We start from the raw sequence: 19,153 nt of genomic DNA on the forward strand, positions 1-19,153 counted from the left end.
AATGACTTTGCAGAAGAAGTCACCAAAACCAAATTTTTGTACAGAACAATCCAGGAAGTTATGTTCTACTGTGTCAAAAGCCTTAAATAAGTCCAGAAACAACATAAAGGAGTCATCTGCAATTAGATGATTAAATAAGTACATCCAAAACTAAAGGAATATTATTGGCGATATGTTGCTAGAGTTACCGTTTGGGTGAAATTGATAGGAGTGTAAACGGGTTTATGAGATCTCAGGTAGAAAAATGTTAAGTCCCTGTGAACACAGATGGGCTCACCTGACAGAAAGTCAGTGGAATATAATCTTTTTATTACACTATAAATACATCTTATCAACAGAATCCAAGAATGAATATTCCATTTTATACATAGATGTCATCCAGTAAAAGATGAAGAAACATGCACAGGAGAACATGCTAACTCCACACAGAAACGTCCCCCTTTGGTGGGACTTGCACCGGGGATCCTCTAGATGTGACTAAAAAAAAACGTTCTCTGCGCACAGATGCGCATGCTCAGTAATGTCCCAGCTTCATTACCAGACCTGTCCGATTCTTTGTGCCTTCACGTGCGGAGGTGTAGGTTCGTCCTCCTCACCTGCAGCCCCCGTTTTTGTCCAGATGGGGCGGAGTCGATGGTGGAGTTCCACGTCACATGCTTTCTGCTGTCCACCCCTGAGTGGGGAGGGGCGGGGTCGCTTTCACCGCTCTGTCAGGGATTTGGTCATGACCAGCATGATCTCTTGGCGCTCTAGAATAGGCTGAAGCAAGTCACGTGACGCAGTGACACGTCTTTCTGAGGATAAACTCCACCCACCCTTTCACCGGCGTAGACGTGTGTAGGAAACGAGCGCTCCTGAGGCATCTGGTGGGCGGGTCCTGCGTGGTTATCAGTGACAGGATTGGCTGAGATAGTGGGGAGCGGGCTGAGCTCTCATTTGTCAGTGTGAAAAGCGGAACTGTCAGTCAGAGCGAAGCCCCGCCCTCCGGCTCTGAGCGCGCGCGGCTCCGGCGGCAGGATCCGCAGAAAGAGTTTGTGAGGCGGCCCCGGTGTGAGCCCGAGCTCGTGAGGATGTCGCGGCTGCTTGAGAACCGGAAACAGGACAGAATGAAGGAGGTCCTCTTAAAGGTGAGGAGGCGCGCGCGCGCGCGGACCTTCACGCTAAGGTTCGCGCGCGCGCGCCTGCTGAGACTCTTAATGATGGGTGGGCTTTTTTTCACATCTGGACTCAAGCAGGAAGACACGCGGAAAGTTTGGAGCTTCAGAACGCGCCCCGTCAAACGCTTCCCTCGTTTTGTGGAAAGAGCGCGAGGTGCGAGCTCATGCGCGTGTGGCGATGTGTTCAGAGAGTTCGCTGTGCGCGTGCCCGTTATTTTACCGGGTATCAACGCCAGTGAGCGCGTGGCGCTTTGTCCTGCAGAAGGAAGCGACGGGGGGAGGGGAGCGCGCGGCTGCGCTTGCGTGCACGCATCTTTCAGGAAGTGTCCAGGAGCGAGGTGGATGTGCACGCGCTCATGGTGAAGAAATAACGGAAACTCCGTCGCCAGGACGACAACGAATGTAAACAAAAACTCTTCCGGCGGTGGAGGAGTCATGGTCGGGGTCGTTTTAGTATGAAATGTGCTTTTTCAAAATAAAACATTAAAGACACAAACTCAAAGTTTGACTTTTAGGCTGGAATCAAAGAAAGAAACATTTCTGTCAACGACAGACGTTTAGTTTGACAAATGAAGCCAAAGACCAGATCTGTGGTGATAATCCAGATTATTATTCTGTCATCACCATTACTGTAAGCAACAGATTACATGGAAGGAGTTTTCAGTGTTTCATCTCCACACGGAGGAAACTAAAACCAACGGTTACTTAAAAAGTAATGTGGTCTTCATCAGTGACAATTGTGATGAAGCGTGAATTTAGGGATTAACTGTGATTGTAGGGATTACCTGTGATTGAAGGGATTACTTGTGAGTCTATAGATTACCTGTGATTGTAGGGATTACCTGTGATTGTAGAGATTACCTGTGATTGTAGAGATTACCTGTGACTCTATAGATTACCTGTGATTGTAGGGATTACCTGTGATTGTAGAGATTACCTGTGACTCTATAGATTACCTGTGATTGTAGGAATTACCCTGTGATTGTAGGGATTACCTGTGACTCTATAGATTACCTGTTATTGTGGGGATTACCTGTGACTCTATAGATTACCTGTGACTCTATAGATTACCTGTGATTGTAGGGATTACCTGTGACTATAGATTACCTGTGACTCTATAGATTACCTGTGATTGTAGGGATTACCTGTGATTGTAGGGATTACCTGTGACTCTATAGATTACCTGTGATTGTAGGGATTACCTGTGACTATAGATTACCTGTGACTCTATAGATTACCTGTGATTGTAGGGATTACCTGTGATTGTAGGGATTACCTGTGACTCCATAGACTACCTGTGATTGTAGGGATTACCTGTGATTGAAGGGATTACTTGTGAGTCTATAGATTACCTGTGATTGTAGGGATTACCTGTGATTGTAGAGATTACCTGTGACTCTATAGATTACCTGTGATTGTAGGAATTACCCTGTGATTGTAGGGATTACCTGTGACTCTATAGATTACCTGTTATTGTGGGGATTACCTGTGACTCTATAGATTACCTGTGACTCTATAGATTACCTGTGATTGTAGGGATTACCTGTGACTATAGATTACCTGTGACTCTATAGATTACCTGTGATTGTAGGGATTACCTGTGATTGTAGGGATTACCTGTGACTCTATAGATTACCTGTGATTGTAGGGATTACCTGTGACTATAGATTACCTGTGACTCTATAGATTACCTGTGATTGTAGGGATTACCTGTGACTCTATAGATTACCTGTGACTCTATAGATTACCTGTGATTGTAAGGATTACCTGTGATTGTAGGGATTACCCGTGATTGTAGGGATTACCTGTGATTGTAGAGATTACCTGTGACTCTATAGATTACCTGTGATTGTAGGGATTACCTGTGACTCTATAGATTACCTGTGACTCTATAGATTACCTGTGATTGTAAGGATTACCTGTGATTGTAGGGATTACCTGTGACTCTATAGATTACCTGTGATTGTAAGGATTACCTGTGAACACTGGCGCTGCAGGTGAGAGGGACAGCAGATGGACAGGTGAACTGACGTCAGAACCCGGTGGTTCTGGTTCTGGTTTCAGTCCGGCTGATGCTTTGGTGGTCGTCACGCGTGTGTGGTTGTACATGTGCGTGTCCAAAGCCGGGTTGGTTTGGTGCAGAGTTCTTCATCCCGAGGAGGATGAGTGCAGCCGGCGCTCACTCCTACGCCCGTCTGAGGCATCCATCCTGTTGCCATGGATACCTGCTGGTTGCATCTAAGTTGTCCTCCCACACACACGTGCACGCCCACGCTCGTGCGCTGACTAAATATGTGGCCAAGCGTTTATGTTTTTACAGCTGACAGAGTTTAGTGAAGGTCCGATCAGAGCAGAAGTTCTGGATCGATCCGGGAGCAGAACCTGAGCCCCTCTGGCCCCTCTGGCCCCCGTGGCGGTGATCCGTCCGTGACCTTCTGTCATGGCGCTCAGACGGATCACACCTCCGCCACAGCAGAAGCTGTGAGGCTGTCAGCGCTCGCCCCACAGGAGGAAGTACGTCCAGAGCGGTTCTGACTTCTCTCAGCCAATCAGAGAGCTCCACACAGGTGACTGTTCACCTGGTGGGCGGCTCAGGACCTGCCGTTTCTGGCGGCCTGTTGGCTCCAGGATCAGGTTGTGGGGTGAAAGCTGATCGTCGTGTGTCTGCGGCCCCGTCCTCAGTGACTCCGCCCCTCCCCTGCAGACAGAGCGCTCTTTCTTCGCCTGCATCACTGAGCTCTTTCTCCATTGATCAGCTGATCGCTGACTGTCACCATTCACCGGGGCTGCTGGGAAGCAGGTTTCCCTGATCCAGAGGGGATCTGGAGGCAGTCTGATGGTGATGGGTACGGGGGGTGGACCGCAGGACAGGTCAAAGACTGGGTCTGAGCGTGCTCAGAGCAGAAATTCAGGAACAGCAGCGCAGCCTCCACTTCCTGCCTCTCCCAGCCAGAAAGCAGAAGTTCAAACAGCCATCTTAGCTTCTACACGACTCACACTTCAGGCTTTCTACTTTCAACCCCAATCAACGGTTCCCAGAGAGTCCAGAGTCCCTGACGCCGGACCGTCCGGCTCCAAAGCCCACCGACCAGCTGCTCTCCATGAGCAGACCTGGTGTTTTAGGCTGCTGGAAGGTCCAGTCTGCCTGAAGTCCTGCAGTTTCAGGAATGAGGCTGCTGTTGTCCTGCTGGTTCTGTTGGGTGGCCGACAGGACTCACACCACATACAAAAGAAGCAACGCAACGGCATTACCCCCAACACAACCACACAACTGCAGCACAACGGAAATGAGGACTGTTTTTTCCTACCGCCGGAAAAAAAAGCCTTTGTTGGCAATGACAGCCTGAAGTCTTGAACTCATGGACATCAGCAGATGCTGGTTTTCTACTTCTGAATGCTCTGCCAGGCCTTTACTGCAGCGGTAAACAGTTGCTGTTTGTTTGTGGGCCTTTCTGTCTGAAGTTTAGTCTTCAACAAGTGAAATGCTGCTCAATGGGGTTAAGATCATGTGACTGACTTGGCCATTCCAGAATATTCCACTTCTTTGCTTTAATAAACTCCTGAGATGCTTTGGCTGTATGTTTTGGGTCGTTGTCCATCTGGATTATGAAACGCCGCCCAATCAGTTTGGCTGCATTCACCTGGATCTGCGCAGACAGGGCTGCATTCACCTGGATCTGCGCAGACAGGGCTGCATTCACCTGGATCTGCGCAGACAGGGCTGCATTCACCTGGATCTGCGCAGACAGGGCTGCATTCACCTGGATCTGTGCAGACAGGGCTGCATTCACCTGGATCTGCGCAGACAGGGCTGTATTCACCTGGATCTGCGCAGACAGGGCTGCATTCACCTGGATCTGCGCAGACAGGGCTGTATTCACCTGGATCTGCGCAGACAGGGCTGCATTCACCTGGATCTGCGCAGACAGGGCTGCATTCACCTGGATCTGCACAGACAGGGCTGTATTCACCTGGATCTGCGCAGACAGGGCTGCATTCAGCTGGATCTGCACAGACAGGGCTGCATTCACCTGGATCTGCGCAGACAGGGCTGCATTCACCTGGATCTGTGCAGACAGGGCTGCATTCACCTGGATCTGCGCAGACAGGGCTGTATTCACCTGGATCTGCGCAGACAGGGCTGCATTCACCTGGATCTGCACAGACAGGGCTGCATTCACCTGGATCTGCGCAGACAGGGCTGCATTCACCTGGATCTGCGCAGACAGGGTTGCATTCACCTGGATCTGTGCAGACAGTCTGTCTCTGAACACCTCAGAATTCATTGGGCTGCTTCTGTCCTGTGTCACGTCATCAATAAACACTAGTGTCCCAGTGCCACTAGCAGCCATGCACGCCCAGACCATCACACTGCCTCCACCGTGTTTTACTGATGATGTAGTGTGCTTTGGATCAGGAGCTTCTTCACGCCTTCTCCATACTTTTCTCTAAGCCATCATTCTGGTAGAGGTTGATTTTGGTTTCATCTGTCCAAAGAATGTTTTTCCAGAACTTTTTAGATGCTTTTTAGCAAAGTCCAGTCTAGCCCTCCTATTCCTGAGGCTTCTGAGTGGCTTGCATCTTGCAGTGTTCCCTCTGGATCTACTTTCATGCAGTCTTCTTTTTATGGTAGACTTGAATATTGATCCGCCTACCTCCTGGAGAGTGTTGTTCACTTGGTTGGCTGTTGTGAACGGGTTCCTCTTCACTATGGAGATGATTCTGCCATCATCCACCACTGTTGTCTTCCGTGGACGTCCAGGTCTTATTGTGTTTCTGAGTTTTAACCAGTGCTTTCTTTCTTTCTCAGGATGGACCACACTGTTGATGTTGCCACTCCTAATACTAGGGATGCCCCGTTTGACACGACGCTACGGCGCGCATTTCACCTTCATAAAACAGAGTAGTTCAGCACAATGTTTCGGGACGCGTGTCAACTAGCATAGATCACGTGGTTGATGACGTATGACGCGCCAAATGCATTGTTTGGTAGAACCACGGTTCAGATGTCACTTGTGTTCTGAACAGTTGGGCGCGCTATTCCCGACCAGTTTTATTGTTGTTTTATTGTTTCCCCTGTATTGGAATCAGTGTCAGTTCATTGCACTCTACCATGGCTCCTTGTAAAAAACGTACTGTGGCTCAGGATCGTTTCAACTCAATTTCCCCGAATAAAACAATACACTATAATAATCTATAATATATAATGGCAAGCCTAAATTAGTGTCAGTAGAGATAACTCAGTGGAACTGTCAGTGAGGTTTGAAGCCGGAGGTCCTGAGTTCAAGACCAGTGTTTTAATATATATATATATATATATATATATATATATATATATATACATATTTTGCTTTGCGTTTATTTTCTTCTTGTAATGTGTATTTTGCTGTGTCAAGCACTTCTCCCAGAAAACGTCACATGTGGTGTTGTTTTACGTTGTTCTTTTTAACCTTTGTCCTATCTTAGATGACCCCCCCCCTTCCATTGAGGTGTTCTCCCTACCATGACAAAGGTGGATAAAGGTGGAAAGATTTCATGTAATCCATGGACACCAGTGAAGATCACAGATCATTGAAGAAAAAAGGTTCAGAGCACTGTCTAGTGCAGGGGTGTCAAACATCCGGTCCCCCAGGTGGTTTAGTCGCACATGTGGTCGCACATGTGCGACTGGATGCAGACACACACACACTCGCGCACATACTCATGAAACGCCAGCACGTACACTCTTGAGTGATGCCTGTGTGTGAGGCGGCCACTGCGTGTGAGAAGAATAGGGAAAGCCACTGTAAGTGGCTAAAATGCGTGGAGGGGGCGGGGCCTAGAGATAATCGAGCACGCGTAAACATTTGTGGGAAGGAAACGGAGAGACAAATATCATCACAACCTGATATGTGCATCTGAGCTATGAGTAAGCGAACTATTGATTCGTTCCTCTGACCTGCGGCTAGTGTACCAGTGCCAGAGTGTACAGCAGGGGTCTCAAGCTCTCGGCCCGCGGGCTATTTGCGGCCCCCAAGATGATATTTTGCGGCCCCCGCCTTAATAAGAAAGTTTAATGTTACTGCTGCCCGCCAGTTTGTATGAATGACGTGTTTGAGATGAACCGGCACCTCGCCTGGATCGTTGGGGACACCAGGCACGGGGGGGGGGGCTGTGAGATGAAGGTGAATCTGCAGCAAGACTGAAGGAGAACAGGAAGTTGGAGTTGTCCTTAACATTCCATTTAGTTTTAATATTCTTCTCCCCCTTAGTATGATCTGTGTTATTATATATTTTATGATTATTTTAATGTTTTGTGATGAATGTAGCCTTTTTTTAATGAATTGGTATTTTAAATTATTTTAATTAATCACTCCACTACAAAAACCATCAGGACACATGTCCCATAATGCATTGTTTTGTAGTCTGTAGGGCAGCTTTCAGTCAGTTCAGTTTCCAGCTGTGTCCGGGTAGGTTTGCCCCTTGCTTCCACCCCTTTCTCGCAATATTTTTGTGATGATTGACAGTTGATGTTGGAGCAAAAACAAAAATATATGTCACACACCAGGTGATCTGCGCAGCGTTGAGTTCACCTGGGTGATTTCAGAGAAAAGTTCAGCACGGACTGCATGTATTTAGAAAATTACGAGCGAAAAGATACGTTCTAAAGGAAAGTAAGGAACTCCTTCATGTGGTCCGGGGAGGGCGCTGTCAGGTGTCCTGCTTTCAAACCCTGTCATTGTCAGGCCCCAAGAGTCATATACCCCACTGTGATTGGTTGGTCAGCTCTAGGCCCCTCCCCCTCCACGCATTTTAGCCACTCACAGTGGCTTTCCCTATTCTTCTCACACGCAGTGGCCGCCTCACACACAGGCATCACGCGAGTGTGTGCTCGCGTTTCATGAGTATGTGCGCGAGTGTGTGTGTCTGCCTGCGTGCGTGTGCGTTTGCGTCTCATTGATTATTTCATTGATCATTGACGTGCCCCTTCCACGTTTAATGTATAAAAAAATACGAAGGGTGGGGGAGGCAAATTTACTGGTCGCACATGTGCGAATGGATGTAAAATTCAGTCGCACACTCTCAAATTTTGGTCGCAAAATGCGACCAATTGCTCGCAGTCTGGAGCCCTGAGTAGGTAACACTAGTTCAGAAGTTTTCATGGTGCTTCTAACGGCAAATATCGCAATAAATCATAAACCTTAAATGTGTTAAAACAATCTAATGGCAGCTTGAACCATTTAACGAATCAAATAAATCCCTTAATGCATTTGACCAATCGGATGGACGCCTTCACATTGTTGACCAATCAGATGGAGCCCTGTTATGTTAGATGTTTGTAACCTATGTCAACGTGGGTCATTTGGAGTATAATTTTTAAACTGGGAATGGTTATTTGGTTATTTTGCTGTTTGTTTATATACCGCAAATTATATCGTTATCGCAATTTTAATCTCTGATATCGCATATCGCAAGTTTTCCTCATATTGTGCAGGTCTAACTGAGATCATTCAGCTAACTAGAAATACTTACTGCTTACAGTGTTGTAAAGAAAAACAAAATTAAGTAGTTTAACATTCTACTGCATTTGAGTCTGAGATTCAGGTATTTGGAGTTGCCTTTGATTCTTTGACATTCAGCTTAAAGCTTAGTGGATACAGTTTCATCTTCAATGCATTCATTAAATATCTTGCTGTCCATACTACTAATTATACCCACTACTCCAACATATTCCTATCTATTCCTGCCATGTCTTCCACATCTCTGACATGCTTCAGTCTCTCTTCAGTGACGGTGTCGGATTTATAATCAAATGTAATAATAACCCACTGGCTTGTGCCTTCGTTGTTGCTGTTTAACATTGTTTTGTATTGAATTGTTACATTCAATAAAGTTTGAAAAAAAAAAGTAGTGAGCGCGTGCCGCGTGGTGCTCGGCAGCGACAGCCGCGCGCGCAGGCGGGAGAGAAGGAGAAGTGATCAAAGGTTTCCCATAGAAACCCTTGAAGTCTGAACACACGACTAGCAGAAAAACTAAATTATGAAGACAAGGTAAATCTACACGTTTTCGCAAAATTTACTTTTTTGAAAAAGGTGAAGAATGTATAAACCGTTAGATATTTTGGTGGCCCGAGCGGACAAGTGAAAAGTAAAGTCTTGTGGTCCGCACTGCTCGAAAAACAGGACCGGGCCAGCGGACAAATGGCTATGTCGAGCCCTGAATTACATGAACCCCAAGGGAAGCTTCATGGGGCTTCTATTCCCATCCCTACCTAATACTGTATTAATTTCTGGCATGTTTTTTTTCTGTTTTCTCAGTGTAACCCTTGTTCTATCCTATGCACTTTAACATTGGGAGTTGGGTCATCTAGACCCACTAGACAGAGCTCTGAACCTTTTTTCTTCAATGATTTGTGATCTTCACTGGTGTCCATGGATTACATGAAATCTTTCCACCTTTATCCACCTTTGTCATGGTAGGGAGAACACGTCAATATCTTCCAAATGCAGCACGAGTCCTCTAATCCACTCCAGGCCTTTTATCTGCCTCACTCATAATGACATAACAAGGGAATTGCCCACACCTGCCCATGCAATAGCATGGAAGACATTTGTCCAATTACTCATGAGCCCATGAAATGAAAGGATTGTGTTTAAAAAATACTTTAGTTTTTCACATTTTTATACAATCTTTGTGTTCAACCCATGGAATAAAAGCTGAAAGTCTGCACTTTAATGACATCTGAGTTGTTTTATTTAACATTCACTGTGGTAATGTACAGAAACTAAACTAGAAAGAATGTGTCTCTGTCCAAATATTTATGGTCCTGACTATACGTGATATTTGGACAAGATTCGGTTGTTTTCTTACTAGATAAAGATTTCTTACAAATATACGTTTGTCTAAATATATACATTTACCCAGCTCTCCACATAGTGACATCTGCATCTAACGCTGTTTGTGCTTTTTTTAAAATGACGACTCTTAAGTCGTAAAGTTACGAGAAAAAAACTCGTACATTTACAAGTTTTTATCTCATAAATGTACGACTTTAAATCTTGTACAGTTATGAGTAAAAAGTCATAGATTAATGAGGAAAAACACCAAAGGTTTCCGTTTATTGGAGCCTAGCTTGAAGATGAAATATGCAGAGCCTTTTGTGAAGCTTTATTTCCGTATAGGTTTAAAACACAGAGATTCTGAACCTTTTGGTGACTCAAAATCAGATTATTGTCATTGTAACCGTCTGTCCGGGGTTTGGTGTCGGTAAAGCGGTGTGTCATCTGTAAAATAAGGAGCTCAGAGACACGTGTGGGTGTAGAGGACCGCTGCAGCCTTTATTCTCCTTTTCATTCACATAACCTGAAGTTCATCTGTCACCTTACGTCATCCGAACACCAAAGCTGAAGTAAACAGTGTTCCATACGCCCCTTCCTGCAGATGAAACGTCCCGTTTCAACATAAAACAATAAAGAGGAATGAAGATAGTCTGTTATATTAGCATTAGAATGTTGAAAATGCCAGAAAGTGCTCCTTCTCCTCAGACGGAAGCGTCACACAGATGTAGAGATCAGGTCTTTGGAGGAAGAAGGGATAGAAGTGGACATCTGCAGGGACACCGACGTCTTCATCAACGGCTGCAGAGATCCTGCAAACCCCCCATCAATGAATAAAACATTAAGAAACCGTAAATCAAACAAATGAGCTTCCAACCATTTGGAAGGTTATCAATAAACATTCAGCTCACCTGTTCATTGAGTTTAGTCTGTCTGCTCTGCTGCGTTCACTTGCTGCTCTGAACGCTCACTTCCACTTTTTCTCGTTAATTTATGGTTTAAAATCTGGTAATTTTACTTTTTTATGGTGGCCCTAAAACTCCGCCGTACTGAATAGTTTGAACCCGTTGTTTTTTTCCGCCAGTGGGAAAAAAAAGGTCCTAATTTCCGTTGTGTTGCGGGTAATGCCGTTGCGTTTTTTCTTTGGTATGTAGTGTGAGCCCTGTCGGCAACCGTAATTCTGGGGTGGACACGGCGTGTTGTCCTGACCGTGGCGGCGTGGAGTGGTCTGACGCTGCACCTGTATGTTATAGAACAAGGAGAAGGAGCGTCTGAAGGAGAGGGAGAAGGAGGCCAGAGAGCGAGAGGCCCGGTCCAGCAGCGGACACCTCTTCACGTCCCTGAGCGTGTCGGCCACCACCCTCTGCTCCTCCTGTAACCGGAGCATCACGGCCAAGGAGGCCCTCAGCTGCCCAGGTAGGCCTGAGCGGACAGGTGACCTTCCCTGTCCTCGTCCAGCAGCTCTGAGGGTCCAAGTCCAGCAACAAGTTACTTTAAAAAGTTGAATCAGTGTCACACTACGGGTTTTTGTGTCCATCAGTGTGTCCATCAGTGTGTGTCCATCAGTGTGTGTCCATCAGTGTGTCCATCAGTGTGTCCATCAGTGTGTCATCAGTGTGTGTCCATCAGTGTGTGTCCATCAGTGTGTGTCCATCAGTGTGTTTCCATCAGTGTGTGTCCATCAGTGTGTGTCCATCAGTGTGTCCATCAGTGTGTCCATCAGTGTGTCCATCAGTGTGTGTCCATCAGTGTGTGTCCATCAGTGTGTGTCCATCAGTGTGTCCATCAGTGTGTGTCCATCAGTGTGTCCATCAGTGTGTCCATCAGTGTGTGTCCATCAGTGTGTGTCCATCAGTGTGTCCATCAGTGTGTGTCCATCAGTGTGTGTCCATCAGTGTGTCCATCAGTGTGTCCATCAGTGTGTGTCCATCAGTGTGTGTCCATCAGTGTGTCCATCAGTGTGTGTCCATCAGTGTGTCCATCAGTGTGTCCATCAGTGTGTGTCCATCAGTGTGTGTCCATCAGTGTGTCCATCAGTGTGTCCATCAGTGTGTCCATCAGTGTGTGTCCATCAGTGTGTCCATCAGTGTGTGTCCATCAGTGTGTCCATCAGTGTGTCCATCAGTGTGTGTCCATCAGTGTGTCCATCAGTGTGTCCATCAGTGTGTGTCCATCAGTGTGTCCATCAGTGTGTCCATCAGTGTGTGTCCATCAGTGTGTCCATCAGTGTGTGTCCATCAGTGTGTGTCCATCAGTGTGTGTCCATCAGTGTGTGTCCATCAGTGTGTGTCCATCAGTGTGTCCATCAGTGTGTGTCCATCAGTGTGTGTCCATCAGTGTGTCCATCAGTGTGTGTCCATCAGTGTGTGTCCATCAGTGTGTGTCCATCAGTGTGTCCATCAGTGTGTCCATCAGTGTGTGTCCATCAGTGTGTGTCCATCAGTGTGTCCATCAGTGTGTGTCCATCAGTGTGTGTCCATCAGTGTGTCCATCAGTGTGTGTCCATCAGTGTGTGTCCATCAGTGTGTGTCCATCAGTGTGTCCATCAGTGTGTCCATCAGTGTGTCCATCAGTGTGTGTCCATCAGTGTGTGTCCATCAGTGTGTCCATCAGTGTGTCCATCAGTGTGTGTCCATCAGTGTGTGTCCATCAGTGTGTCCATCAGTGTGTCCATCAGTGTGTCCATCAGTGTGTCATCAGTGTGTGTCCATCAGTGTGTGTCCATCAGTGTGTGTCCATCAGTGTGTGTCCATCAGTGTGTGTCAATCAGTGTGTGTCCATTGGTGTGTCCATCAGTGTGTGTCCATCAGTGTGTCCATCAGTGTGTCCATCAGTGTGTCCATCAGTGTGTCCATCAGTGTGTCCATCAGTGTGTGTCTATCAGTGTGTGTCCATCAGTGTGTGTCCATCAGTGTGTGTCCATCAGTGTGTCCATCAGTGTGTGTCCATCAGTGTTTCCATCAGTGTGTCCATCAGTGTGTCCATCTGTGTGTCCATCAGTGTGTGTCCATCAGTGTGTCCATCAGTGTGTGTCCATCAGTGTGTCCATCAGTGTGTCCATCAGTGTGTGTCCATCAGTGTGTGTCCATCAGTGTGTTTCCATCAGTGTGTGTCCATCAGTGTGTCCATCAGTGTGTGTCCATCAGTGTGTGTCCATCAGTGTGTGTCCATCAGTGTGTCCATCAGTGTGTGTCCATCAGTGTGTCCATCAGTGTTTCCATCAGTGTGTCCATCAGTGTGTCCATCTGTGTGTCCATCAGTGTGTCCATCAGTGTGTCAACAGTGTGTGTCCATCTGTGTGTCCATCAGTGTGTTTCCATCAGTGTGTGTCCATCAGTGTGTCCATCAGTGTGTGTCTATCAGTGTGTGTCCATCAGTGTGTGTCCATCAGTGTGTGTCCATCAGTGTGTCCATCAGTGTGTGTCCATCAGTGTTTCCATCAGTGTGTCCATCTGTGTGTCCATCAGTGTGTGTCCATCAGTGTGTCCATCAGTGTGTGTCCATCAGTGTGTCCATCAGTGTTTCCATCAGTGTGTCCATCAGTGTGTCCATCTGTGTGTCCATCAGTGTGTGTCCATCAGTGTGTGTCCATCAGTGTGTCCATCAGTGTGTGTCCATCAGTGTGTCCATCAGTGTGTGTCCATCAGTGTGTGTCCATCAGTGTGTGTCCATCAGTGTTTCCATCAGTGTGTGTCCATCAGTGTGTCCATCAGTGTGTCCATCAGTGTGTGTCCATCAGTGTGTCCATCAGTGTGTGTCCATCAGTGTGTGTCCATCAGTGTGTGTCCATCAGTGTGTGTCCATCAGTGTGTCCATCAGTGTGTCCATCAGTGTGTCCATCAGTGTGTGTCCATCAGTGTGTCCATCAGTGTGTGTCCATCAGTGTGTCCATCAGTGTGTGTCCATCAGTGTGTGTCCATCAGTGTGTCCATCAGTGTGTCCATCAGTGTGTCCATCAGTGTGTGTCCATCAGTGTGTCCATCAGTGTGTCCATCAGTGTGTCCATCAGTGTGTGTCCATCAGTGTGTGTCCATCAGTGTGTCCATCAGTGTGTCCATCAGTGTGTCCATCAGTGTGTCATCAGTGTGTGTCCATCAGTGTGTGTCCATCAGTGTGTTTCCATCAGTGTGTGTCCATCAGTGTGTGTCCATCAGTGTGTCCATCAGTGTGTCCATCAGTTTGTGTCCATCAGTGTGTGTCAATCAGTGTGTGTCCATCAGTGTGTCCATCAGTGTGTGTCCATCAGTGTGTCCATCAGTGTGTGTCCATCAGTGTGTCCATCAGTGTGTCCATCAGTGTGTCCATCAGTGTGTCCATCAGTGTGTGTCCATCAGTGTGTCCATCAGTGTGTCAACAGTGTGTGTCCATCAGTGTGTGTCCATCAGTGTGTTTCCATCAGTGTGTGTCCATCAGTGTGTCCATCAGTGTGTGTCTATCAGTGTGTGTCCATCAGTGTGTTTCCATCAGTGTGTGTCCATCAGTGTGTCCATCAGTGTGTGTCCATCAGTGTGTGTCCATCAGTGTGTCCATCAGTGTGTCCATCAGTGTGTGTCCATCAGTGTGTCCATCAGTGTGTCAACAGTGTGTGTCCATCAGTTTGTGTCCATCAGTGTGTGTCCATCAGTGTGTCCATCAGTGTGTGTCCATCAGTGTGTCCATCAGTGTGTGTCCATCAGTGTGTCCATCAGTGTGTCCATCAGTGTGTCCATCAGTGTGTCCATCAGTGTGTGTCCATCAGTGTGTCCATCAGTGTGTCAACAGTGTGTGTCCATCAGTGTGTGTCCATCAGTGTGTGTCCATCAGTGTGTCCATCAGTGTGTCCATCAGTGTGTGTCCATCAGTGTGTGTCCATCAGTGTGTGTCCATCAGTGTGTCCATCAGTGTGTGTCCATCAGTGTGTCCATCAGTGTGTCAACAGTGTGTGTCCATCAGTGTGTGTCCATCAGTGTGTTTCCATCAGTGTGTGTCCATCAGTGTGTCCATCAGTGTGTGTCTATCAGTGTGTGTCCATCAGTGTGTGTCCATCAGTGTGTGTCCATCAGTGTGTGTCCATCAGTGTGTCCATCAGTGTGTGTCCATCAGTGTTTCCATCAGTGTGTCCATCTGTGTGTCCATCAGTGTGTCCATCAGTGTGTCCATCAGTGTTTCCATCAGTGTGTCCATCAGTGTGTCCATCTGTGTGTCCATCAGTGTGTGTCCATCAGTGTGTGTCCATCAGTGTGTCCATCAGTGTGTGTCCATCAGTGTGTCCATCAGTGTGTGTCCATCAGTGTGTGTCCATCAGTGTGTGTCCATCAGTGTGTCCATCAGTGTGTCCATCAGTGTGTCCATCAGTGTGTCCATCAGTGTGTGTCCATCAGTGTGTCCATCAGTGTGTCAACAGTGTGTGTCCATCAGTGTGTGTCCATCAGTGTGTTTCCATCAGTGTGTGTCCATCAGTGTGTCCATCAGTGTGTGTCTATCAGTGTGTGTCCATCAGTGTGTTTCCATCAGTGTGTGTCCATCAGTGTGTCCATCAGTGTGTGTCCATCAGTGTGTGTCCATCAGTGTGTCCATCAGTGTGTCCATCAGTGTGTGTCCATCAGTGTGTCCATCAGTGTGTCAACAGTGTGTGTCCATCAGTTTGTGTCCATCAGTGTGTGTCCATCAGTGTGTCCATCAGTGTGTGTCCATCAGTGTGTCCATCAGTGTGTGTCCATCAGTGTGTCCATCAGTGTGTCCATCAGTGTGTCCATCAGTGTGTGTCCATCAGTGTGTCCATCAGTGTGTCAACAGTGTGTGTCCATCAGTGTGTGTCCATCAGTGTGTGTCCATCAGTGTGTCCATCAGTGTGTCCATCAGTGTGTGTCCATCAGTGTGTGTCCATCAGTGTGTGTCCATCAGTGTGTCCATCAGTGTGTGTCCATCAGTGTGTCCATCAGTGTGTCAACAGTGTGTGTCCATCAGTGTGTGTCCATCAGTGTGTTTCCATCAGTGTGTGTCCATCAGTGTGTCCATCAGTGTGTGTCTATCAGTGTGTGTCCATCAGTGTGTGTCCATCAGTGTGTGTCCATCAGTGTGTGTCCATCAGTGTGTCCATCAGTGTGTGTCCATCAGTGTTTCCATCAGTGTGTCCATCTGTGTGTCCATCAGTGTGTCCATCAGTGTGTCCATCAGTGTTTCCATCAGTGTGTCCATCAGTGTGTCCATCTGTGTGTCCATCAGTGTGTGTCCATCAGTGTGTGTCCATCAGTGTGTCCATCAGTGTGTGTCCATCAGTGTGTCCATCAGTGTGTGTCCATCAGTGTGTGTCCATCAGTGTGTGTCCATCAGTGTTTCCATCAGTGTGTCCATCAGTGTGTCCATCTGTGTGTCCATCAGTGTGTGTCCATCAGTGTGTCCATCAGTGTGTCCATCAGTGTGTCCATCAGTGTGTCCATCAGTGTTTCCATCAGTGTGTCCATCTGTGTGTCCATCAGTGTGTCCATCAGTGTGTGTCCATCAGTGTGTCCATCAGTGTGTCCATCTGTGTGTCCATCAGTGTGTGTCCATCAGTGTGTGTCTATCAGTGTGTGTCTATCAGTGTGTGTCCATTCCAAATTGACAGATTGTCTCTCTTTGACTGTCTTACAGCCTGTAATGTTACCATCCACAACCGCTGCAGAGACAGCCTGGCCAGCTGTGCCAAGATGAAGCAGAAGGTAACTTCTATTCTATTCTATACTATTCTATTCTATTCTATTCACAACCAGGATGATCCACTCAAAATCGTTCTATAGTTTGGATTAAACTTGGTGTCTGAGTTAGGGTGCCTGTCTGTCTGTCTGTCTGCCTTCCTGTCTGTAGTTAATCTCCTGTCTCTTCAACAGCAACAGAAACTGGCATTGATGAGGAACAATTCAGCTCTGCAGAACGTCGCCCTCCGGACCAAGAGTGAGTGGGCCGTCTGGCTCTGAAGCGATATCCAGTATCTATATTTGAAAAGAAGCGTCAGGCTCCATTGTGTGTCAGTGGTTCCTCATCCCGAGTGCCGTTCTTGTCTTAGCACCAATAATGAAGGAGCGTCCAAGCTCGGCCATCTACCCGTCTGAGAGTCTTCGCCAGTCTCTGCTCGGGTCCAGACGGGTTCGGCCCAGCCTCTCGCTGGCAAAAAGTGTTTCCACCAACAACATTGCAGGGTCCGTTTTTCAACAGAGCCGATTGGTTCTGGTCACTTTAATATCTTGCTGACTAAGAGGGTGAGAAGTAGACGACATAACGCCGTTCCTGTGTGTTTTCAGGGGAACCGATGATTCTGTGGGTCTCAGGAGGATTCTGTCCCAGTCCACAGAGTCTCTGAACTTCAGGAGCAGGACTCTGTCCATGGAGTCCCTCACAGATGACGGTGAGTTGGGTTCCGTCTCCAAACACTCGATGCCCGATTCCCTAAGATCCCATAACGAGCTCTTTGTGTGTAAACGAAGACGATAAAGGTGTGTTTTAGGTTAGCATCTGCATAAAGCATGACGCGTTATTTAAATTCTATTGAATTAAATTTACCTGTTCAACAGTTAATAATATATAATCTAAAGGCCCGTACACACCGGGACGAATATTCGCCAGCGTTTTTCGCCACGATTTTCGCTGACGATGAGCCGAGCGAACATGCAATTTCATTCCCTGACATTAGATGGCGCTTAATGTAAACAGAAATACTCCTGTACACAAGGTGGCGCTGCGCAACTTTACGCTTCTTAAAGTCGCTTTTCACTCAGAAGAAGAGAGCAAGTATTTACGCGCTTGTCAGAATCAAACAAAGAAAACATGAATATTTCCAGCACCAGTAGCTCCAACTGCTGCTTGGTTCGGGGATATTTTAGAATGTCCGTCATTATTTCTTCGCGGCAGTGTAGACGCTACTTGGCGTCTATCTTCTTCGCTGGTATATGTGCTCAGCAAGGCAGTTTTGTGTTTGAGTGCCCCCAAGTTGTGTTTTACTGTAACTTCAGAAGCTCCAGACACGTGTGCAAAAGCGCCATTCTCATTGGTCGAACAGATTTCGACGCAAGGCGTCAAAAAAACAAAAACAAACCCAAGGCGGGTTTTTTTTGACGCTTTGACGCGTGGCGTTTTTTCGCGTCGGTGTGCACACTCTCATTGGTGCCCTTTGTTTAGTCACGAGGCGTTAAACGTCGGCGAAAATCGCCGGCGAAATTCGTCCCAGTGTGAACGGGACTTTAGAGTCACCGTTCTTTCTGAATTTGTTTTAAATGTCACTGAAAGTAAATACATTAATTCAATTCAATTCAATTTTATTTGTATAGCCCAAAATCACAACAACAGTCGTCTCGATGGGCTTCGAAGTAAAACATGAACTCAAAAGGATCACGAATACAAAGAGTTCAATAGAAAAATACTAAAATGAACTAACAAACTGACTAAGCTATACTGGCATCCCTGCCCTTAGACCCCCCTTCTCTGTAAGGAAAAACTCCTAAAAAAACGGATTCCGGGAAAAACGAAGAAACGTCAGGGGTGTCCACATGAAGGAGGGATCCTCCCCCAGGACGGACAGGCGATTTACCAGAACTCAAAGAGAAGAATTAACTTATCTAAATCTACAACTACATATATAAAGTCCAGCAGACGAGCTTCATCCAGCTGTGGTTGGGGGGACAGTCAAAGGCGCGAGTCGAGCCGGAGACAGGAACCACAGCCAGGTGTAGGAGCAGGAGCAAAGGCGAGGTAAACGGTCAGGAACTGGAGCACGGATGAACCAACTGGAGTCTGGAAGCACTCCCACTCCCCAGGAGGGGAGAGGAAAAGAGGGACAATACATGAATCGCACTGCACCAAACAGAGGCATGGAGAACTAAATGATAAATAATGATCAAGAATAGAGGAGAGGAAGAGTAGAAGTAAAAAAGGAAAGAGGACAGAACCCCAGTGTACCATAGTTACCCCAGCTTCAACTTCTAGCAGCCTTTTAAAAGAAATAGTTATTATTAAGTTTAATTTAAACAAACTAACATTAAGTTAAATAATCTCTGAATACTAACTAGTCTGACAATAATCCTGTCCAAAGAGGAATGTTTTCAGTCTAACTTTGAATGTAGAAACTGAGTCGGCCTCTCTTATATGAGCTGGGAGTTTATTCCATAAAACAGGGGCTTGGTGGCTAAACGCTCTACCTCCAACCGTACTTTTACTAATTCTAGGAAC

At 46.8% G+C, this 19,153-nt stretch overlaps 1 protein-coding gene across 1 annotated transcript in view; it reads left to right on the forward strand.

Annotated features, from left to right (window-relative positions):
• The first annotated feature begins 971 nt into the window (after positions 1-971).
• arhgef2 (Rho/Rac guanine nucleotide exchange factor 2) overlaps positions 972-19,153 on the forward strand; it is a 47,103-nt gene continuing 28,921 nt past the window's right edge. The window contains exons 1-6 of the mRNA XM_023963868.1: positions 972-1,127; positions 11,227-11,389; positions 16,586-16,653; positions 16,822-16,885; positions 16,998-17,130; positions 17,233-17,336. Coding sequence (XP_023819636.1) covers positions 1,071-1,127; positions 11,227-11,389; positions 16,586-16,653; positions 16,822-16,885; positions 16,998-17,130; positions 17,233-17,336 — 589 coding nt within the window. The 5' untranslated portion in view covers positions 972-1,070. The remainder of the gene's footprint in view (positions 1,128-11,226; positions 11,390-16,585; positions 16,654-16,821; positions 16,886-16,997; positions 17,131-17,232; positions 17,337-19,153) is intronic.

Source organism: Oryzias latipes, chromosome 16, assembly GCF_002234675.1.
Source record: "Oryzias latipes chromosome 16, ASM223467v1".
Taxonomy (NCBI): domain Eukaryota; kingdom Metazoa; phylum Chordata; class Actinopteri; order Beloniformes; family Adrianichthyidae; genus Oryzias; species Oryzias latipes.